This window comes from Spodoptera frugiperda, chromosome 18, assembly GCF_023101765.2.
Source record: "Spodoptera frugiperda isolate SF20-4 chromosome 18, AGI-APGP_CSIRO_Sfru_2.0, whole genome shotgun sequence".
Classification (NCBI taxonomy): domain Eukaryota; kingdom Metazoa; phylum Arthropoda; class Insecta; order Lepidoptera; family Noctuidae; genus Spodoptera; species Spodoptera frugiperda.
In genome coordinates, this window is record NC_064229.1 from 5,318,051 (window position 1) to 5,343,808 (window position 25,758).

Genomic DNA, 25,758 nt, shown 5'->3' on the forward strand with positions numbered 1-25,758 from the left:
TCCGGTTCTCAAATCCGAAGTTGCGTTTAATCTTCGGCCGTAGGTTTTATTGATTTACTAATAGAATTACTTGAAATACCGTTGTATTTTTAATTTAATATCAAAACCTATTTATTTGTCTTCATTTCATGCGTTCATTTTTTTTTTAATGTTAAATGGGCCGACGTTTGGCCGCTATCTCGCCTGATGGTAAGTGATGATGCGGCCTACGGTGGAGCACGTCTGCCCATAAGCAACCTATTCACTCGGGCTTTGAAGACACCCAGGTTATACCCATCAGGAAACACAGACTCCGGCAAGGAGTTCCACTCCCTAGCAGTTCGCACAAGGAAGCTTGAAGCGAAGCGCTTCGTGCGTGTGGGTGGGATATACACCATGAATCAGTGACGCCTCGCCGAATGTCATATGGTTCGATGATGGAAAGGACTAGGAGGAATCAAGTTGTGCAATTCCCCTGCACACTCTCCGAAATGTATCCGGTAAAAAACGGAAAGGCTTGCGACCTTGCGCCTGTGTTCAAGGCTTTGAAGACGGGCCTCCACAAGCGCATCATCATTGATGAGCTTCTTGGCACGCCTTTCAATGTGTTCGAGCGCATCCAGCTGGTATTATTTAGCCGAGCCGTCCCAAAGGTGAGAACAGTACTCCATACATGACCGAACCTGCGCTTGGTACAGGCTCAGCAGTTGTTTCGGTGTGAAGTACCGTCTCACCCTCGAGAGGATACCCAACTTCCTACCAGCCAAATGCGCCTTCGACTCTATATAAGAGCCGAAGTTTAGCGTTGGCGATAGAGTTACGCCAAGAAGCTCTAGATGATCCGATATTGGAACGGATACATTTCGGAAAGTAGGAGCCAGCGGAAATTGACTTTGGTTCCCGAAAGTTCGCAATAAATAGAATTGTAGATCATCCATAATTAGCTATTAATGGCTATTATATAAACTGATTTTAATCGATTATTAGACAAATGATATTAACCGGAATATTATAATTGCCCAACACTAACCCTGGAGGACGCGAGCCGAACATACGCGTGATAATGTCATTGCGAATTACGATTTCTTATTATTCAGAAAATCCGCGGATTTGATTTTCGAATCCGGATTGATAACTCGAGTAAAAATGTGCGGATATCCGGATTTTTCGGATTACGGATAGTCCGGATTGGATTCCCTATGACCCAGACCCAAAACAACAATTTGTGGATCACACAAATAGTTGCACCGTGCGGGAATCCAACCCCCTACACGTTGCACTGCAGCCAGTTGCCCAACCACCAAACCAAACGTGCAGTCGAAGTGTTAAATGAAGAAAGAATGTGAAGAATTAAATGAGACAAATAACTTTGGAAGGGATAAAATAACAAATCGGTATCCCAACCCCAGTACTTAAGAAATCAGTGAGACAGAAAACACAAAACAAAAGAAAAACATCAATAATCCAAGTTCATCGTCCCGAAACTTAAGAAAAACAAAATATATTCCTCTCACACACAGTCATGTAAAACAATTTCCTCTTGAGATTTTGTAAACATGGTCTATCTGCTACCAATAGTAATACAATAACAATTTATCGGCGGCGTGTTCGGCACACTAACCGTTCCTGAGGACTGGCCGGTCGTGACCAAATGTAGGGCATCGGAGTGAAAGGGCGACTTAGGACATGATCCGGAGTTGACTCATTTTAGTTACCAAGAGAACAGTACTGTTTGTTGGTGTGATGGGATCTTGGTGTAACAATGTGTTCCTTTGTCTCAGAAGACATGACTGTTAAATGTACTAAGAGCTGATATCAATTAATTGCTGATGAAGATATATGCTAATGTTACTTAATACTTTAGTATCTACATGAAGTAAGGATTATACAGAAACTTAAAAATTGCAAAGTGGTGTAACAAAATGCTCTAATCTCAATGCAATAAATTAATGTGATGGGATATTGGACATTAACACAATAGAGATTTGCCGCTTCGTATGATTGTAATAATCAAGTTAACATCACTGAAGTAACATAAGAACTCTTACAACATTATTGAGATGAGAAACATCTGATACATGTTTTATACTCATTTACATAATATCGCATGGGAAGATCAATGGGGGTATCTGCGTGTACAGATCTTTACACCTATTAGGACTTATCGCGCGTGCTTACAATGGCAGAAAATAGAATTGGATATGCAATAACAGATTAGTATTCGTGGAACTTTCATTGGCTTTTGATTGGTTAAAATAAAAATAAGGTCAAATCCATGAGAAAAAAACGATTTCCAAGGAAATGTTTTACGAAAATGTGATGTATATCTCTCAAGGTTCAAGGGATAAGTGGCTATTAGTTGTTATTGCACGTGTTCTGAGATTGATGGGAGCCCCCTAGAGGGAGTACCGCAAGGTCATTACTTAGGCCCCATATATTCACAAAGGAACTTCCTTACTACCGTACACTCAAGTTTACATTCATCATGTAGATCTTGCCTGAATGTCCTCCTAAGTTTTCCCACGGTCCATGTTGAATTATTCAAAGACAAGACATTCACTGAAAGGGTCTATAATCCAGGTGTTATGAATTTAATTGCTTCTATCTACTTTTATTGGGTTTCGAAGGTGAAACATTCATTTAAGGCGTCGCTTACAATGATCATTTTGAAGGTTTTTTTTTTGTTTGCTTTTTAAAACTTTTGATTACGAAATATTATACAGGGTGTCCGGTGGCAGAATTAGGATTTTAAAATTAAATAATAAAAAAACGGCAGAATATTTTTTTTTATTTCAATGACTATAACAAAGAAGGGAATTGCGGATTTTATTTGTTAATTTTTTTTTGTCTAAATGTTGACCATCACGTCGGACACACTCTTGGAATCTGGCTTCAGTATTCCGCGCCACTCGCTGGAGAAGCGACGTCGGGATGCCATTAACCTCGCGAACGATATTTTCTTTTAATGCTGAGATGGTCGGTGGGGCGGTTTCATAAACTTTACTTTTGAGGTACCCCCACAGAAAAAAGTCCATGGGGGTAAGATCCGGCGACCTGGGTGGCCAGGGGATGTCAGCAAAACGACTTATTAATTTGTTAGGGAACAAATCACGAAGAAGCGCTATGGTCTCTCTAGCAGTGTGAGGCGTGGCGCCATCTTGATGGAACCATGTCTGTAAACTGTAGGCAGGATGTTCTCTTAATTTTGGCAGAAAAAAATTGGTAAGCATTCGCCGATAAGAAACGGCGGTCACAGTAATGACTTGTCCTTGACGATTTTCAAAAAAATAGGGACCGATTATTCCTCTGCTTGACAATGCACACCAAACCGTCACTTTGGGACTGTGAAGTGGCTGTTGATGTTTCAATCGTGGGTTCTGTCCTATAGGTGACCAAAAATGACAGTTCCGTTTATTTACACTTCCATTTAAATGAAAATGGGCTTCATTACTTCAAAAGATTGTGTTCACCGTACGAAATCGCTGCAACATTGTTTCGCAGAAACTTTTGCGCAAATTGTAATCACTAGGCTTAAGCGCTAGCACAATTTGAATTTTAAAGGGGTGAAGTTTAAGGTCCTTTTACAATATTTCGTGCACAATCGTTTTTGGGAGCCCTAGAGCACTCTTACGCACGGACTGTCGCGGGTTATCACGAAAACTGTTTGATCTTGTTATTAAAAATAATTGTATTTTTGAGGCGTCTTTCGTAAATAGCTTCGTTAGCTTCGCTTTCATAATTAAGTCTTAATAACAAGCTATTTCGAACTAAAATCGTCTGAAGATAATATTGAGCCACTTAAAACAAGTGAAGGTATACGGTCGCTGCGTGCGAGCGCGAGTGGTATGCAAGTTATAAAATAACCGTTACAGTTAAAATGACATAATTACAGGTATTTAGTTTGTCGTCTATACATATTTGGTGTTCCGTTTCCCAGTAACTGCCGGTCAATATTATACGCTATTGACACGAAACACACCACTACCGGTTATATGAAACGCGGAATAGGAAATATTAAATTTTCATAATTTTTCTACTCTCTTTGATACATTGTTTTAGTAATGCAACGTTAATTTGGAAAATGACGAGCACGGAAATTACAAGGTAGACAACGACAAGAATTCATTAAAGAAAATTTTAGTCAATTACACTTACCGTTGCGTTTGTAAGGTTCATAATGGTTTAAATGATGTAGCATTTTGGTAAATGTGTGAATGTAAGATTTTACGTACATTACGTAATTTATAGCGTCTCTGCTTTGATTAATGGGCTGTTTTTCGTACATAGTCAGCTGACCTATTTTATCTGCGTTTAGGCACTCTTTTCATATTATAATAGCACATTTAGTATGAGAATCTTTCCCCATAGTACTGAACTATTCACGTGCCAAAATCTAGCGAAATTTCAAAACGAGATTTTGCTTGAATATCATACAAGTACTTTACGTTAAAGCGGTGCTAAATTCTCATAAGATTTCATTCACATTCCTATGAGAGCGTTAATTAGTTGAATACCTATTAGAGGTGTAGTGACCTACATTTTCTTTGCAAGACCCTTTTGTTCTTTTACAAGTGGAAGGCGACTTTAGAGATTTAAGTGTTTGACGGTGGGTACTTATACATTTATAAATGGCAATGTTCTAATTATGTAAAAATATGCATGCTCAATTGATGAAAGTTGATGAAGCGAAAGAGGTATGTTAGATTCGTAGCAATTGGCGTTACATTGTAGAAACAATGTACGCCTGTCTCCCATAGGGGTAGGCAGAGGCCTAATGTACATGTGATTTAATGTACATGTGTATGTATTCATGCTCAATTTTGCCATAAAATAAAATTTCTTAAAGTGAGTTGGGAATTCACTTCAATACATTGCCATTGATTGTCGTATTGACCGTTCCTATTTATCGTGAATTGCTACTTTGACTGCACAATCGCATGCTAAGCAATGTAGCATTGGTTCTAGGAATTCCATAAAATTGTTGTTTAGAATCTGAGTGTTTTGCAAATTTAATGTGAAATTAATTCGTTGGTAACTTTTTAAGACACTAGTAAGAATTGGGGTTCTTTATTATGTCTTAGGTGCTAAGTTTTCCAGAAAATAATTATTTTAGTAATTACTATTTTCATTGTCTCACTAACCTGTTTGCGTGCTGTTCTGTATCCGACGTGCGTGAACTCCTGCGTCTGTCTCTTGTCCTTGTTCAACGCAGGTTCTGCCGCTTTTTCTGTCTCCTTCATTTCGGCTGCGTAGGCGCATAGCGCGAGAGCTGTAACAATGATAAAGATGATATTAGTGTTTGAATCTTTTACATTTTCATCAGATACATAGATTTGATTCTTACTTAATCGTTACTTAATAACTTAACGAGTTTCTTTTATAATAGTGTTATGTAGTTTGTAGGGCCTATTTTAAGCACTTTGACTTCTATAGTATCGTCACGCCTTTATGCCTTAAGTGTTAGGCAGAGATGCACATTACCGCATTTAATGCCACTGTACAATGTACACCTATTTTTTTCCATTATTTTGTATCATAAGCCCCATAATAATAGGGGGTGAACCAATTATTTTATACTTAATAGGATACCGTTTGGCCACCATCTCGCCTGGTGGTAAGCGATGATGTGGCTGACGATGGAGCACGCCTACCTATAATCAACCTGTTCATTCGGGACTTGAAGACGAACGACGACTTGAAGTTGTGTTTTGCAGGAACCACAGACTACAACTTTATTATTACTTACTTTAACTTCTGTATAAATAAATAAATTATGTAAACGAAACCGATTTGTAATGAACTACATATTAATTTAATGTTCTTACTAGTTGCATCAGTTGCGTCACTAATGTCACAAATGGATGCTCTATTTGTAATAACTAGTAATGAAAGTAGGTACTCAGCTAAAATGTGCATAAAATTTCTAAATCCAATACTTAGACCATTTGCTTTGCGCTTTAATGTCTTAGAGCTAAAAGCAAGGTTTCGAAACAGCGCTAGGTTTTAAATGTCACTTGTCATAGTTTATCAATAATTTGTCCGTTTTGTCTTTATAGAAGTTTGCTGTACGGTTCTAATATTGTTTTGCCTAGTTTTATTACTAAGCTTGCCACGACCTCCCAAAACCGCCTCCTACAATGAAAACACAGGGACACTGAAGTGCAGGGCATGAATAACTATCTTGGATCCCGCAACGAAATAAATCAGAAGTCAAAATGAGAAATAATGTTTGAAAAATTGGTACAGAGATAGAATATAATCTAGAACAACACACCCACTATTTTATAATAGTAATATTCTGTTATGATGTTGCAATTGTGTTTTTAATAAATAAATAAATAAAAAATACCCCGGGGCCGCGGACAAAGCTGCTGGAAGAAGATAGCTACTAGCAAAGCAATAAAGGTGATATTCGTTTAATACCTCACACTAAAAATGACAAGGAAGACATTATTATTGGAGCAAGATTGATTCTGGATTTTAAGACCTTTATTTTATCTCCTTCATAACGTTAAATGTCAGTAACTTTAACCGTTATTAGTAGACGTGACCCAAAAACATAGAATTGGTACATTTTTCCAATAAAACGGCTTCCAATGACACCCATGAAGATTGAGCTGGTTTTAATGGGGAAGCTTATGGTGTTCCCTTGTAAGGGAACCTTTATAGGATGTTTCATGCATTGCCAGATGTTTTATTCCGTATAAGCGTATCATACTTCAATAAATTATACGAAACAAAGTCGCTTTCAGTCCCTATATCCCTTTGTATGCTTAAATCTTTAAAACTACGCAATGGATTTTGATTCGGTTTTTTAAATAGATAGAGTGATTCAAGCAGAAGGTTTTTATGCATAATATATCACCATTACTATAAATATGAAACTGTGTTTATTTGGATGTTTATCCATTAATCACGCTATTTTACTGAATATATTTTGATAAAATTTGGTATACAGACAGGGTATGAACTGACTTGGGTGATAGGATACTTTTTATTCCACGAGAACGCGGGCAAACCCGCTGACAGAAACTAGTTTCGAATAGAACGTGGCGTGGTTAGTGAGAATAAGATTTATGCAATTGAATCGTCTTTGAAGACCAGTAGCCAATAGGCAATGACCAGTGAGATTAGGAATCCGTAAGACACAATAGCTGACTCCACCTATGAAAGAAATGATTTATTTTATTCAGTTGAAGAAACAAAAGTGTCTGTACTATAATGATATAAAAACAATCTCCATTATTGACCGTCTGCATATCTAAAACTGCATTTATTATAACTAGAAGATATCGATCAAGAAATCACGACAAAGCATTTAAATTCAAGGTTATAAGTTCTCTAAACAATTGGGCCTTTTACAAAATACTACATACTACCTATGGTACTATTATGTACCCAAGTCCATTAACATTGGAATATTATTGTATGGAATGTATCCGTCACGATTTTAGATCATTTGGACGATCGATTAACACGTTTTTGTTGTCAAAGTCTTCATCATTATTTATGGGTACCTTCTTGGTACCCATAAAAGTAATCAAGAATACTATTGTGATTCTCATTGAAAAACAGTAACCTATGGAGTTTCTTCCTCGGAAGGCTAGACAGAGGTGCACCCACTTTTCACCAGTTGTGTTATAACTTCCATGTATTAGAGAGTGAGCCTATTACCATATACTGGACTCAATTTCAGACTCCGTGCTACTACTGAGAAAATTTCGAAAAACCGATAAATGTCCTTTATTCGACCCGAGAATTTAACCCAATTACGGAATCTAATTAAGATTCGTTGATCGCATAACAAGGCAGTAGAATTACAAATAATTTCATAATCACAACGCTTATTATTAATACCTATAAAATGCCGCCTACATACTGAACACTCAATTATTATGACAGATCAAAGAAGCGATCAGTAACATCGTAACACTTACAAAATAAGTAATAAAAAGGTGAAAACAGGCATAAAGCAAAGTCATCAATATGTTTATAAAATATTGCCATAATTATTTCCACATACACGGAACCCATTGACATGAATTTGTTCCCTCATGGCTGATGACACGTGTGTGTGTGTCAAATGTGAATATAATTACACGAACCAATGATTCATATTCAATATCAGACTGTTTTGACTATATTTAGGTCGAATTTAAGCAAATATTTTTGGTAAATATATGCAAATAAATAGGCATAAAGTCTATTTTTATGTGTGTTAGTTTAAAAAAAATGCTGGAACGTAAACGACAGTTGACGAATATTCGATTGGAATTCCAATTTTGAAATGCTAAATTAATGTTTTTGATTTGTTGATTCCGGTGTTGCAGTTTTAATATCGAATTTTAATATTATTTAGTAATTAAAAAATGTCTCATTTTAATTAATTGGAATTCAATTTACATACATTAAAATAATTATCTTTTAATTTAATTATCACTCTAAATAAATAGTCAAGTCACTTTTATAACCTAGCAATATTAAAACTAATAGAACATTTTCGTAATTCGAATTTATAGAACAAACCGTCCAAAAATATGGCGTCGATGTGACGTCATTAAGCGGCGTCGATTGTATAAGCACGTCGAAAGGTTCTCGAACTTTCCAAGCGTGACGTAAGCTAAAAGTTTGGCATGACGTAGGCGACGGTCGTATGTAGAGTATAGCTTTACGTGCGACTGACTATATTTCAAGTGACTGGCTAGATATAAATCTAGATTTATATGTCAATGAACTTGTTTATTTATTTTTCAGTGCCATCAAATGGGTGAGTGAACTTGTGTATCGTTCGGAATACAACATTCCTTTTTGATACAACGTCACCCCTTTTATCCTCGAAGGGATAGGCAGAGGTGCACATTACGGCACGTAATACTGCTACACAATGTACAACTACTTTTCACCATTCGTGTTACAAGTCTTATGTGAGCCTATTGCCATATACAGGGCACAATTCCAGACTCCGTGTTGCTACCGAAAAATATTCGAAAAACCGAAAAAAGACCAGTAATACTTTGCCCGACCTGGGAATCGAACCCAACACGCCTTATCCGGCAGTCGTACTTGCGAGTACTCGATCAAAGAGGCAGTCACATTCCTTTTTTTATAAATGTTTATATTCATCGTCATATCACTCGTATAGGCATGAAAATAGATCTTAGACTAGGTCATATAAGAATAATAGGTTCACAATCAGTGATGTGTTTGTGTTTCTATGACATCACACAATAGAGCGATTTAATGGCATGATTTATGAGTGAGCAGATAGGCTAGCAACATAAGCTAGTTTTGTTTTTCCTTCAAACATGCGATTGTTTCAACACCGACCGGTAACGAGCTGCTATTTCCACAAAAACTTGATTAATTGACAAGATCTGTCAATTAACATTAAAGACACTTAATCAACAAATAATTTAACAGGAACTGTGAACATCACTTTCATTAAAATTATATTTTAATTGGTAGTAAAATTAATTTATTCGCAATTTCGCAACAACCGCAAATCTCATCGCGGGAATCCTTTCATTATTCGATTTTAAATCGATTCGCGAATGTTGTAATTATGTACGAGAGTGAACAATTTAATTCGTTAATCGATTATTAAGATTACTTTCTCCGATTTATTTTGAAGTTCAAGTTCATGAGAATTTGCTGACTCATTTTACAAATATGAGTATGTTAGTTTAAATAAATTTAGATTGTTTACTCTATGAAGAGATATATCAATCACACTAATATTATAAACTAGCTTTTGCCCGCGACTTCGTTCGCGTGGAATAGTGACTTCCGGCAAATTTTTGGTTTTAACCACATAGTTCCCGATCTCGCGGGATTTCTTCAAAAATGAGATGTGGAAGATATTCCAGGGAACTCTTCAAAAATCAACATAATGAGCTCTGCGTTTGAATTTAATAGATGTATACTCACTTAGGGCATTGAAAAAATAGTTTAAAAACGGACTTAAACTAACTTAAAACTAAAGAAAGCTACGAATTACGAATTTTAAACTAAATAATTTAAAAGAAACGACTTAAATCTAATCTAATTAATTTATAAATTAGACTTACAATTTTATAAAAAAAAACTAACTACAGTAACTACTAATAATCGATATCAAACTAAACCTACGTTAAATAGTTTAACCAAAAAACCAGGAAAACCCAACAAATAAACTTATTAATTGACAAATACAACGAAACCAATTTAGAATATACGAAACAGCAGGACCACTACAGACAAATAATCATACGACTGATAATACACTTTTTCTACGATAGTACCGAAGCGCTCGGCCGATACCCAACCAAATGAATGTAACGAAACCATAGCGCGATCTATTTCGATCCCAATTGCCATCTATCGAGGATAAAGACAACTTGGATTATTTATTTATACTCCGTTCGGGCATTTTCTTTGTACTAAAAGTTTAATTATATTGATATTATTTTTTTCAACCACCTTTTTACTATTTATTTACGCGGGATTTTTTCGATGAATTAAAACAATAACATGAACCGAAGTCGTGTAACGATCGACATAGAATTATCTATACTCCGTTAGAGCATTTTCTTTGTACTAAATGTTTTATTATATTGATATTATTTTTTTCATACCTTTTTACTATTTATTTACTTTTTTTCGATAAATTAAAACAATAACATGAACCGAAGTCGTGTAACGATCGACATAGAATTATTTATAAATAATTTATTTCTTATTTTTATTTTTTGATTTTTGAAATAAAAATATATCTATGTCCTTTCTAAGGTTCTAAACTATATCTGTACCAAATTTCAACCAAATCCGTCAAATAGTTGCGGAGATTAATGGTATAAGCATAGAATGTTCGACGTGATTCTTTAATTTGACATAACTTTTTTATTTATGAACCGATTGACATGAAACAAACACTAAATGTAAATTTAAGCATCCCACAATATATTCGTGAAAACCGCATCCAACTCGGATCAGCCGTTTCTGAGATTAGCGCGCACAGACGAACAGACAAACAGACAAAAAAAAAGTTAATTACATTTTTGGGTTCGACATCGACATAACAATAACCCCTGCTATTTTTTTTATTTTTATTTTCAATGTACAGACAGCACTTTTCTACGATTTTATTATATGTATAGATGTAAAAGTTTGTTATTTTGGTGGTTTGGATGTTTGTCACACTGAAACTATAGAACGAATTTTGATGAAAATTTGTATACTGACAGGGTATGAGCTGACTTGGGTTATTGGATTTTTATGCATCGAGAGCGCGGGCGAACTAGTGGCTAAAGCTAATAAATAATAATGTGAGTTCTATCACATAATAACAAAAGAAATATTTTAATTTTAGAATACTTTTCCAGATTTTTTATTAATTTCCTTATACTGTATGTAGCACACATAAATTACGTAAGTGTGGGTTTGTATGTATATGATCTACGTAAAAAACTAAATAGATACGTATTTTACGAAATGTCATTATCAAAAGGGCGTACAAACATTTTTAGGTTCGTTAAGTTTCAGAATGTACCGCAACATTTTCCCGGAAAATTAAAATTTTCCCCTGTAACGTTATGTGTGTACTGTAGGTGGTAGGAGAAAGACATCGTTTTTTGCTTTTTTTTTTAAACTTGTTAGTAAAGCTCGCATGGCATTCCTGCTCGGAGGTTTTAATTAATCGTTCAATTTTTCATAGCCGGCGACAGTTTTCATGGTTTGGTGGTTTTTCTTTGCTATATTGTAAACTATGTGTTTGCTAATTAAAACAGGAGTTTAGAATACGAGAAAAGATATTAAATGTATTTGTTCTTTATTGGAAAATTTTGATTTTTAGAAAGATTTTGCCGTTGAACATAGAAATGCCAATTTCTTGTATGTGTTATGCTGTTATTTTCCTGCTAAAATTACTTAATTAATTTGAAAATGATATTTGTTGTGCTGTATCTATTATCTATTACTAATATATAAACCCGAAGTGTTTGTTTGTTTCAACGTGCTAATCTCTGAAACTATTCAACTTTAAAAAAAGTTGTGTTGGTTAAAGAGCATTTACCGAGAAAGGCCACAAAACATCACGATACGACCAATAGAGCGGTTGAAGCCACACGGGAGTAGCTAGTATTACATAAAATACCCCCAACAAAACTAGATTACCGTTGATATTTTTTTCTAAGTATTAGAAAAAGAATCGTTTACTTCTACCTAAACGCTACAAAATAGGAACATTAGAAATACTAGTTTTCTAAAGAACTTAGAAACAACAGTTTAGTTCGTAGTTAGTTCTAAAACATTGTACCTAACTACGAACAGCAAATGGTACCATACTTAACCATTTTATCATGGTCTCGCTTTGTCTTATCTTTCTGAATATTCTACGGTCAGTTTATATTGGTTTTGTATAGCTTGACTTGAACTCGTGTGTTCGTAACAAACTGTGTTTCAACCACTTACGTAGATATTTATTTTTATGTTTTTCTTACTATTTAGTTTCAAGACGATTAGTCTTGAGTTAAAGTTTAGTAATTTTTTGTTACCTCTAGTAGCTTTAAAGAGTTGTTCCATTTCATTAGAGTTTATTTTGAGTGCGTACTACAGAAAATAAGCGAGCCATGCTTCGGCACGAATAGGCCGGCTCGACCGGAGTGGTACCACGGCCTCACAGAAAACCGAGGTGAAACAACGCTTGCGTTGTGTTTCGTTGTGTAAGTGACGCTACTTATCTCCCTTCCCAATCTTTCCAATCCCCGATTCCCCAACAACTCTTAAATTCCTAACGGAACTACTAAAAGGCCGGCAAGGCCTTTTGGGCACTTGTAACGCCTCTGGTGTTTGGATATCCATGGGTGGCGACGATTGCTTACCATCAGGTGATCCGTATGCTCGTTTACCGGTTCATTACATTAAAAAAAACTTTAGATTAAACTTAGATTACTTAGCATATTTATCAAACAAGAAGCAAGAAAGGAAAAGCAAATACCTTGCCACTAATTACTTTAAAACGTACCTTAATCCTTAATGTTTTGTATTCAGATACACAAAGACAAATGGATTAAGTATTTCACAAGAAGGATGCCTGGCGTGAACCCTCGTTTGTGGCGTGTTTAATTAGAACTTTGAATAAAAAATACGTTTTGAAAGTTAATCCTCAGACTCTTAAGGAATATATTATGGGATTTTTTATTGTCTTTTAATGTATGTAGGTATGTCTTTCGTGATCTTGATTATGTTTTATTTGATAGTATGTGTTATAACTTTGAGGGAGATTTTTCAGAGATGTGCTATTTAGCTATGCTACGAAGATGTAATAGCTAAACTTAAAACAACATAACCAAGAAGGTTTGAGCGTTTCCACTGATACTAAGCTATGTAGCTGTGCGAGGAAGATGCGCAGCTCGAGTAAAGATGCTTGCTATGGATGGCTTACTTCGATACTATTTCTCTATTATCGAAAATCGATTAGAAAGTACGTATAATTTGGAAATAGTCACATTGGTACTTGCTGTTGGCAGGTTTCGAACCAGCGCTATGGTGCATGAGAAGCAGGCGTCTTGAAACTTCGGGCCATTAACAACATTAGTTAATTATATGTACATTAAATTGTTTCCCTATTTACTCTATCTTTGGGATACATGACAAATGAATATAAGGTACAACATTGAGAATACAACATATATTTATGTAAAGGTTATTGAATCAAAGAACATGAAAATAATATGCAAAAATGCGACCCTTTTATGGAAATTGGTCAAAAGAATATTCAATGGAGATTTGGAGGAAAGGATTTCCCATGCATATTTCAATGGGAAATATTTGGTAAGTTGAAATATCTATGTACGATTGTTATAAGAATATTACTCTCGATGTTCTAATAAGTTAGAAATAGGTTATTAGGAAACAGATCTAGCACCATACTAAGATTGCAGAACGTTGTAATCTAGGTAAGCCTTTCAAAATTGACTTTATCACTGAATAGTATAAAACAAAGTCACTTTCTCTGTCCCTATGTCCCTTTGTATGCTTAAATCTTTAAAACTACACCATTTGATGCAGTTTTTTTAATAGATAGAGTGATTCAAGAGGAAGGTTTTTATGTATAATACATGCATAATATAGCACAGAGCGGATTGCACCCATGCGAAGCTGTACAATATAAAATGTAAAAATACGAGATACTTACAAATTTTGTATTAATGTATGTATGTATGTAAGACTTGTAGTAAAAGTTGTTTGTATATTTGCGTACATTATGCCATTTATGAAGTACCAGAAAGTTTTCCTACATATACATCTTTGTATATATGTTAGTATGTACCTAAGGTTCACACCGGAGGTTAAGCAATATTCAAATGTCCCTCTCATAGCATAGGAAGTCAAACTCGTCGAGTACTGACAAGCTGATTGCTAAATATCAGCATTTATACTTGTTTCTAAGTACGTAGGGTGAAGTTATTTACTTATGTTAGTTAGTAAATACATAGCGCCAAAGTACCTACCGACTTTATGGTAACGGAACTTGCTGTAAAACATAATTATGCTCAAATGCTATGAGATTGCATATTTCGTCCACTCCTTCATTTTGCCGTCCTTTTTAATTTCATTTTAGTGTAGTCATACTAACGGTTGACGTTAACGGTGGCTGTGGCCTGGCTGCCGTGCAACATTTAGCGGTTTCGATTCCCGCACGGATAAACTCTTTGAATGATCCACAAATTGTTTCGAGTCCACGATACAGGAGAAAATCCTAGTGTGAAACGATGTTTTTTTAAGTATTTTCTATCGCTTTTATCACGGGTCTAGCCTAAAATGAAAACTAAGCATATAAATCCTAAACGCTCGAAATCTCATGTATTCATATAAAACAAACTCACAAAGGCTAAGTTTACTTTTCCGATATTTCATCATTAACCATGCCTAGCCATATAAGGCTCTATACTTAACCCATTCCATAAAAAGTAAAGACCATCATTATTGTACCATAGACACAGACTGCCAAAAGATAGTTTGCTGAAGGTCACAGGTTCAGATGGTCAGTGTACTCTCAGTTTGAAGGCCACTCACTCTCACTTACACGGTAACGGTAGCGTATGCAAAAAAAAACGATGGACAAAAAAATTTAAGCTGTTTTTTTATTATTATTTAAGTTTCTTTTTCATGGAGATTTAGTTAATGTCATCCAGGTATCTATGTATGTAAATAAAATGCAAATGAAAAATAGACTAAATTATGTTTTGGTTTCGTTTAAAAATTTTCAACGGATTTAGATTTGATATAAGTAAGATCTGCTGATTGAATAATCTTTGATTATTGAGCTTTCCGATTAATTAACCATAATGCTATATATTCCAGTCTATTAATAGCCTAGTATTTAAACTTGTGACTTGACAGTTAACTGTCAAGACAAGTGTCACGAAGTATAATTATTATGTGTTTATGTCAAAGCTAATTAGATATAAAGCATAGAGAACATTCATCTTTAATGCTTCAACTTACGTTTCATTTCAGCTTACCATACCGACACAATAAATTTACCTATTTATAAATTCTAGACAAACAATAAAACCTTAAAAAAACCGTGCGAATAGAAAAAACAGTCATTGTCACGTATTGTTTTATTTAATTTTTCGAGCGGCGAATAATGGCGTGATTTTTTTGCTGACGCTACCTTACCTGGCCCAGTTCTCACAGCGTTTATAATGTCAAACGTAAAACGCATAATAAGTATTTAACCGACTCTGTATTTGTGGGAGTATGCAACAATGACCTTCGGTATACCGTTATCAAGATGGTACCTTAATATTATATTTAAGAAGGCTATTTGGGTCAGTTTTAGTGCTCAAAAATAGTCGTTAAAAAGGCACTTATTTTTTAATAACAGAAACAAAAGTCAAGAATTCAAATTGCTAGTGAGATTTCGAAATAAAATGAATAAGCATGAGGGTTGCAACTTGCAAGAACTCTGTCGTAATCGTGTCTGTTCGTATAAATAATACATATGGATTAAGATGGGGTCAAAATCACGTATAACGAAAAGGCCTAGGATGACCAAAGAAAAAAAAGTCCAAAGAGTACCAGTACCAACCAAACGCAATATCAACGTTGATCGATTGAAATTGGATTCAAGAGAATAAGAGACAATGGAAAAGGAAAAATATTCTTCAATCCTCAATTAACCTGCAATAAAGGCAGACAGAAAAATAATTTTGAAAAGACTATCTATAGGACAGCTATGGTATACCTATCATGTTTTCTAAGTGTAATAAACACACACTAATGGGAATGTAGAATGTAACGAGCAAATCGAGTTAGTGTACACCTTGCTCTATATACATAGATAACTTAGCTACCGGTCGGAGTAATTATATCGAAGACATTAAATAAATTAACTTAGTACCTATATAGACCCGAAGTCGCTTTTCCGTCCTAAAATTCAATTATAATAGACTTCGTGTAGCGTGGAGGAATATTTAAATGAATAATTCGTTTGTTCAATAAGGTGCCTGGTTCAATAATAAATTGATTTCCTTTTATACAATGATTGGGTGGTATAAAAATATGTTTTTATTTCTTGGAACAAAAAACTTGGGTAGGTAAGTCTTAGAGTAGAGTCTGAATGTCATAAAAAGAGAAAATGTATGGTAAATGATTTCTATATATCATTTCCCACTCATATGAAGTGTTTGCTCAATTTTTTAACTAGAAACGTGTATTTAACTCTACTGTGAATGCTTTAATTAAGGTCAACACAAAACCTAATTCACAGCAACATACGAGGAAATTGGACAGTGGTATCTGTGAGTAGCAGTTAGACAGAAAATAAAAACAAAACAAAAATAAATCGAATTTCAGCAGAAAAGTTTAAAGTAACAATAGTTTGTAACCGCATCGCGTGTCCGATAGCGCACGTGTAGCCGGCACTGTTATTTGATTGCTTTCCATCGCAATCAACAAACTCAATTTCATACGCTTTGAAAAGTCCACAAAACGAATCGTGTATCTCTACGAAACGGCCATCCGAGACTTGTGAATATTCCAATTAATATCACACGCTGTCGCAACATAAAAATTCCAATATTTGGACACAAAATTAAATAAACTCTTACTTTCACGATTAGTCAATCGGATTGAATAAATTCTTTGGTAAGATATAGCAAAAAGCGTGCGTGTAGTAGAAGCTGGAGTGTCCGCGCCGGCGCAGCGGGGCTGAAAGTCGAAAGTGATTGCGTGCGCGCAGAGGAACGCACAACATAGTAAAAGTAAACTTCCTAATCGCGCGCATCGTATCACAATGGACAATTATTCGCATTACCACCGCTCACGCGACCGGCTCGAGATTTGGGACACTGTGTCAGTATTTCGGAAGGTCAAGTTTTATACGACGAGATTTTGGCATTTTAATGATGAGTCGCGGTCGGGCGGTGTGAAACTTCACTCTCGCTTCAAACGTCGTTATTGTCAATGAGTCATGCAAGTATTAAGGAGCATGTAATTAGAATGCTTGTCCTACATTCAGTAAACGAGGCATCAGATCGTCAGATGGACAATTTTTGTGAAATCAGTACACTTTTGATTTTATCATAAACTTTCATTAATGCTGTATTTAGAGAGACAACGGTGAACTGGATCGGATAGATAAGTACCATTATTAGAAAGATCATGCATTAAGACGTTGAAGATAAGATTAGCTGACAAGAGGTACCTACCTATATTAATTTCAATCAGCGACGTATCTAAGAAATTCATCAATGTAAAGATAAGTTATTGTGCGCAATTTGCTGGTAGGGTCATACTAACTGTACATTAGTGAGTCCATCAGGATTGCTTGGCTAAGGGGGCTTTTCCACCAAAGTTGTTCTATGTAGCTATGTTAGGAAGATGTAATAGCTAAGCTGTGAAACTGTGTGACCATTTCTACTGACATGAAGCTATGTAACTGTGCGAGTAAGATGTGCTATGAAGATGCGCCGCCACATAGTAGCTGTGTGAGGAAGATCCGCAGCTCAACTATGCAATGTATCGATAGTATAAAAAACATAGTTTAGCTGGGTCCGTTTCCACCAGTGTTAGCTATGTGTACCTATGAATATGATCTGTGGATGTCAAACGCGTTCCACAAGAACGTAGCATGAGCTATGCTACGTCGCTATGCTATCTCTGGTGGAAAAGTAGCCTAAGATTTCAAGTGAGAACCAGTAAGAGTGTCGGCTTTCTCTAGAGATGTTCATATTTCACGGTAACGTCTTCCTACCCGATTCTCACAGTAAACTGGTATTAGATTTAACATTACCATATAGATTATGCGAAAATTTACAACATTTAAACCGGTCTGATGTCATAACTAAGAAAATTTTAAAAATAAAAGTGAAACAAACATTCATTTAAAAGATTAATGAATTTAGGTCTACTCGATAAAAGCCTCCACAATCCGACTCCAAACTTCATCACTGCACAGTTGGGTGACGGCTGGGTTGCTGTGCAACGTCTAGCGGGTTCGATTCCCGCACGGAGGAACTCTTTGTGTGATCCACAAATTGTTGTTTCGGGTCTGGGTGTCATGTGTATGTGAACTTGTAAGTTTGCAAACACACCCAGGATGCAGGATAATTTTTAGTGTGGAGCAACGTTTTCTTTAAAAATAAAAGAAAATATTTGAACATTATACTCGTTAATACCTACTACACAGTTATTCCTTCTTCACCAAATAATTGGACAATCACAAACAAAAATACTAAAACATAATTATCATGATCAAACAAACAAGCTCTTCAATTTTATTGTACTAGGTACTAAACAAATCTACCCTACGACCTTCTTAACCTCTTTTCTCATCAAAAAACAAAAGTAAACGAAAAATACTTCTAAATAGACTTGTTTTTAACCAAAGTTAGAATGTAGGCAATAGTTTTGTGACAAGATAATCTTGTCCTTAGTCGTCTCAGGATCCTTTAGACATAAATCACTGTCCACACGATTGTACACACGGCTGATCATCAAGCTATACAAAACCAGTTTATCATGAGCTCGCTTTGTATGATCTCGACACCAGCAATTTATACTACGCTAACTCAAAAAGCGTACTTTACAGTAGAGGCGTTTAAAGGGAAAAACGTGATAACTTTTACATTAAATAAGATACTTTTTTGAAATTTGGTATGCTTAATATTTAATTTATTCATTGTAATATCTCATATTTATATTTTCTTAATTATTTCTATTTTTTGATTTAGCGCAAGTTAGCCGTATATAAGCGTAATTCATCAAAAAAAATTTACATCTTATACACGTCTAACTTATGTTAGCGTAGTGTAGTACGGGACGTCGTAGTGCATGATCAATCATCTGATGCATATTTCAATATTTTATAAAGAACATGTCCTTCCTAACAAAAAGAATAGTCAACGTACCATTAATAAACTAATTAATACGTTAACACATAAGTATTTACTATGTAAAAGTCGCTAAGTCGTTCATTTTACAAACGAACAAGTATACACACGAACGCACTAAACTACGCTAACTATGAGTTAGTGCAGTGTTGCACGGACTTTGACCAAAGTGATCTCCGCGCACACTCCGCTAATAATAGTTGGCGTAATATAAATCGAGTGATTTCAAAAAGTACCTTTACTTAGCGTTTTATAAGATTTGTAACTTTCTTATTTTTGCATATTTCTTCTCAATTTTTTTATGACATATGTAAACACACATTTTAAGCAACTTGGCCAAAAAAGTTTTTTCCAAATTTCGAGTTAGCGTAGTATAAATTGCTGGTGTCGATCTTTCCATACATTCGACGGTCAGGTTATACTGGAAAGTTTAGCTTGATGTGCAAGTACCCAAGAGAGCACAGTTCATTCACCTCTGGCCTATATGAACTAAAGTTAATGTAGCCTAACAGTTTTTAGATTAGTGCCAAGAAATTGCTTTTAAAGTGTTATGCAAAATTAAGGAAGTTTGAAGATCAAGTGAATATTTTAAGATTGTCGACTATATGATTTCAAGTTAGGTATTCAGTACCCTTAGTATGAGTTTGCTTTATCGGTTGTTGATTGGTTGGTTTATTCGAGCCGGCCAATCAGAGCGCCGAACACGCTTTTGTTTCGATTATTTTGAACGTACAGTAACCTTAGTATGAGTTTGGGTTACGTTTAAAGTAATCGAAACGCCGCTTCGTCGCTCTGATTGGCCAGCTCGGATAAACCAACCAATCAGAGCGAACGCGCTCTCGGTTCGTTTTCGTTCAACGTAAAGCAAACTCGTACTAAGGGTACTGTGTTTGAGTACTAGATAGGGATTTAAATGTCACTAGTCTACCGGTGTCAAGGAGTTCGAGCCTTTAGGTAATGTAATTTAATTACCTAACGTTTAAATTGTTTAGTGTATAATTTTGAAGAGGCATTTTGTGGAGTTTTAATGAAGGCACTATGACATTATATTGAAGCGCCAGTAGGGATATTTTTATGTCACCCAAAATGTAAAGAACTAAGGTTGATTAAAGTATACAATCTCTATATTATACAAAAATCAATCGCTGTTCGTTAGTCTCTTTAAAACTCAAGGCCGGCTGAACCGATTTGGCAAATGTTGGTCTTGAATTATTTTTGGAAGTTCAGGGAAGGTTTGAGGCGGTACCAAATTTGCCGGGCCAGCTACATAGTTTAAATAAATATTTAACCAAAATTATTTAATTAATCTAGAGGCAAGCATGGGGCGCAAGATCAAGTATACATAGTATAGTATCTTTGGGATTTTCAATTCCATAAACATAATTGTCCTGTAGTGCACAGGGGTGGACACTGTGCAACCTCTTATTAAAAAAAGCATAACGAACATTTCATATACCGTATATAAAACAACAATAGAAAACAATAGGCCGCATCATCACTTACCATGAGGCGAGATAGCGGCCAAACGTTGGCCCATTTAACATATTAAAAAAACACATTGTGTCTCGTGTGCAATTAATTAATTCCGCGTAGTTGCATTTTTCTGTGTGCTAGATTATATTCTAGAGTCTGTAGTTGCAAGAAAGTTTCCATAAGATGAAAGCATAATGTTCTGCTAGACCCCAGTGACCCTAACCGTAACAAGATGCTCAGAACTAGACTATAACTTTATACTAACTAAACAGATAATACGGCTGCTGCCTTTTACCTTATGGAAATTGTAGAAACCATCATTATATCTACGATATCTTTCTAAATGCGATACCATAGTTGGATTTATTTAATTATTGCTAAATTAGTTTTAAGTTCTACTCCTGATTTAAATCAAGGCTTTCCGAAGACCCTGTTGTAAAGAGATGAGTAAATAAATATGGATAGATTAGTTATAATGATATACATATGACGATAAAAAAGTGGCATTCAGTATACATTGATTTATTAAAAACCAATGAAGGCCTTTGTAAACAACATGGGACCTATACTTAGATAGAAGATACATACTGTAGTGCGTGCAGAACTAGTTGACCGCGCAGTAAACTTCTTAAACTTCATTTGTCTTTTGTTTTAATTGAACAAATATTGTTCACAATATCTCAAGATTGGTCATCAATCATCATTATCTTATCTCATAATTATACGTTGTAAGCAGTTGACAAACACCGCCCTTACTCCTGTTCGCCACCTAAACAATGACCAACTACATAGTTTCGCGCGCACTATAAATGCAACCACAAAAAAAATCTCAAGTCCATCAAAATACCAAAAAAAGAAGTAATATTAAATCCTCTCAAGTTCACTATCATTTTCAAGATGAAACCTGTACATCCCACATCACTTTCTTAAACCAGAATTACTAAGTATAATCTAAAGTGAAATTTGAATCCTCGTTTTGCAGAACTGCAGACAATGGAAACCAGTATGGGGTCAAATGAAACACGTTAGGATCGTGACAAGCTTCGGTTACACCATTGGAACACTGACTGTTGGTAGGGTTGCTAAGTAACCATGACTAATTGGTAAGTTGCACTGTGAGTTGCGCCTGGCCTGACACTTGGGTAAGGGGAAGGAGACTCTATATTGTTGAGAATTTTATGTTTGAATAGGTAAGTGTTCGCCAATTTTACCGCAGACTTTGTCCCAAATAAACATGTATTGTATTCTATATGTATTGATAATCTTTCAAAATGTTTAAAAGTTTATAATCCTCACCTAAAGTATGAGTTTGCTTTACGTTTAAAGTAATCGAAACGAGAGCGCGTTCGGCGCTCTGATTGGCGGCTCGAATAAACCAACCAATCAGAGCGCTGAACGATTTCTTTAAACCTAAAGCAAACTCGTACTAAAGGTTCTGCACATGCCACTTGATTTTACTTTCTTTCTTAATTTATTTTTCGTTTGCAAACGATTCATATCGAATCTCTATCTATGTATATAAATGAAATGAACAAGCCGGCAAGATCGGATACCAGAAAGGCAAACAAAAACTCTTAACTATGTCCGACTTTAATCAAACACCTGACAACCCTAACTATAACTGATACACCATACAATAACGTTACCCAACAACAAACTGATAGCCTAACTTAAACTAATAGCCGCTGTAAAGAAAACTGTTGCGAAACAACCGTTTTTTTTTTTTGTGAAAATAACCGTTTTGCAACTCAACTACCTGAAGGTATTAATTTTGTTAGGTAACACACAATACAGCCCTAATTAGAGGTCATTAATGTAATTGTTTTTAGTAATTTAGCAAATTGTTTTTTGTAAAAGTTTTCGCGAACAATGTATGGTGGTCATAAATAACACGTTGTAAGTTAGCGTGTAGTAGCGTGGCTGAGTAGAAGATATTTGCCATCACTCCCTACTCTTACCACGAGTATCATAAGAGTTGATTCAGGGTCGAGGAAGACCTGATAGGTTACCGGAGCTCCGATTCGAAGAGCAGAAGTAGGAACGGGGTGGTTTTTAGTCAGTGAGAGTTTGACACTGCCTCTCACCTCACCCAAAGCGGGAAAGACCTAGATGATTTTCCCCCTCAAGAAAAAAAACAAAAGAAAAGATGGCGAAGGCACATAGCACATGTAACAAAGACCGTAAAAAGTCTGTCACTTAATAATTGTGTCCTCCAAATACAATTAAGTATTGAAAAATGTATTAGATAAAGTTATCTTCCCAATCCTATGTGAATCTAGTTAAACCTTTAATTAAATAAAACTAACCGAGTTACATTACCCGTTTATTACTTAAACCGTTACTCCGTGGTTCAATTACTGAGTATAAAGTGATTAAACTTATATCTCAGTTAATATCATAGTGCCAGCTGTGTACAATAGCTAATGCTTAAAGTAACGCAAATAGTATGTGTTAGAAATTACATTACGCTTAAGTGTTAATGATGTGATTGGTGACTTCATGATTTAGATGAATGGGTTGGAAGTGACCAGCATCCAGGATATCTCTCTGACTTTTATCAGGGATATTTTCCTTCTGTTCATACTCATGTTTTTTTTTTGAAGATGGGGAGAAACCCTCAGTTGGCGGCTAGCTTTTTGGGGTATAAAAGACTAGGGAGTGTGGGCGTTTTACCTCACTTTAACCACCTCAGTGGCCACCCTCAACACCTGTAAGGAGCACCGAGTCCTCTTAGTGTACCTGCTTTGGAGCCCCCAACATGTTCATGTTCTATATAAACGCTCCTGGCTACCGTCATGACTTAGCTATACGTGTAACTATTCTGAAATCTTAATCTTTTTAAATAATTCACAAAGCATTTGAATCGTTATGTTTATAGGCCATTCAACTTTTAATGATCACTGGTGATCATTACCGTCACTCAAATCATTGGCACATCTATTCTTATATAAAAATCTTTTCTTAGTTGCGTACTTATAGATTTTAATGAGTTCTCCATTCATACTTTTTGCAATCGACATGTTTCTTACAACAGTTTGAAAACAATTAGAAACATAATGTTTGTTATGCTATTCCAGCAAATATGCTCGTGAAAATAATGTTCATTTTCCTATAGCAAATTTGTAACTACACAAAATAACAAATCAAAAACATAAGATGCAGTAGTTTATCCCTTAAACAATACAATTTGCGGCCAACAGTGACGTAACACGAGAATGAGGTCGTAAGAACAAGGAACAAGAGAATGAATGAACATAAACATGAATGAACCACACGACGCCATGACACCACCATGCACCGACACTTCAAGCTATACAAGACATACCAGTATAACCTGACCCTTGAATGTGCGAAAAGATCATACAAAGCGAGGCCTTGGTAGACTGGATTTGTATTGCTCCATGTGACGCCGTATGAACCAACGGTTAACCGCAACGTTTCCTACAAGGAAATGGGAATAAATTATGAATTTCCTTTTACAATAATAATCAATGTTCTAAATCTCATTGAAAATTGTGTATTACCACATTATTAATTAATTTCGTTGTGTAAATAAGTATATGATTGATCACAAGCATGCTGTTTCCTGGGCGTGATAAATTGGAACCTAATTATGACTTGTAATTTTAAGTTGAGGAAGTTTATATCAAAGTTAGATTTATTGAATGGGGGGGGATCAACCACTGACTTCTCCTGTGTTGGATAAGGTCGAAAAGGAGTGTCAGACTTACTGCCTAAAAATGACCTCGTTCCAGAGTCTGTGTTTCACATTAATTAATTATGGGTATAACCTGGATGTCTTCAAGGCTGAAATGAATAGGTTGCTCATGAGCAGAAGTGTTTCATCACAGGCCGTATCATCACTTAACACCAGGGGAGATAACATCGCATAATCAAATAAAAAAATAAAGCGAAAAAGAAACGTGTACTTAAAAGGAATTTTTAACTTTATGTTATGGTGCTTCAAAGTCCAACGTTTTAGTCGTAACAGCATCAAAATTGCATTAAAGTGCAACTGATATCCCACATAAAATGGATGTCTCATCTAATTTTCATTACACATCGAAATTCGGTCAGGAGGCGGACATTACCCATCTATTAATTAATATCTTTTCATCATACTCGTATTAAGTTTTTGTAATGGCCACTCGAAGAGATGATTACTAAGATTTATCGCAACATTTATTAACCACAAATTGCTTGGTTAAATTTTATTACATATATACAAGTTATTATGTACGAGTAGTTGGTTAATGTACTGTGCAGTGCTTTCCTAATTGTTAGTGGTACGATGATATTTTTAAAGTGAGTATAATTACTTGTAAATAGATTTTTGAGCGGTGTATTGTCGTCGCAATGGAGTTGAAAATGAAGTCATTTTGAAATCTTTTAGATAAACATATACTTTTTTTTGCAACGTCATGCCTTTTATTCACGAAGGGGTATGCAGAGGAGTACATTACAGCACGTAATGCTAAGACCTCTTGTGCCGGACAAGCGGTCTCGGGTTCAATATCCGGGTCGGAGTCGCACTTACGAACATTCGACCAATAGGCAGTCAGAGTTAGAGATAAACAGATACCTAGTTAGAAAAAAGTAACGTTACTGTTTTAGGAAGATTGTAAATATCTATGGAATGCATAATCATATCTAATAATCATAATCTTACTTGTACAGCGGAAATTTTACTTTTTCTCTGTTTAAAATTACATAGCTTGAAATCGTAAATCATTCCTTTTCATCATCACAAAAATGCAACCAAATACCAACAAAAATGTTCATGTAACACTGCGATAAAACACAACACCGACATCGCAATGCAAATAGAATAAGAAATGAAACCAAAATTCTTAAGTGAAATGAAAAATAACACTAAATCAACGCTATATTCCGGTGGGAAACAGAAAACTGTTGTAAATGTACGAGA

The 25,758-nt window shown here is 35.4% G+C and overlaps 1 protein-coding gene across 1 annotated transcript in view; it reads right to left on the minus strand.

Annotated features, from left to right (window-relative positions):
• Window positions 1-25,758, minus strand: part of LOC118278221 (transcription factor SPT20 homolog) — a 63,145-nt gene that overhangs the window by 12,199 nt on the left and 25,188 nt on the right. Inside the window, exon 2 of the mRNA XM_035597344.2 lies at window positions 5,121-5,248. Within this exon, the coding sequence (XP_035453237.2) occupies window positions 5,121-5,248 (128 nt within the window). The remainder of the gene's footprint in view (window positions 1-5,120; window positions 5,249-25,758) is intronic.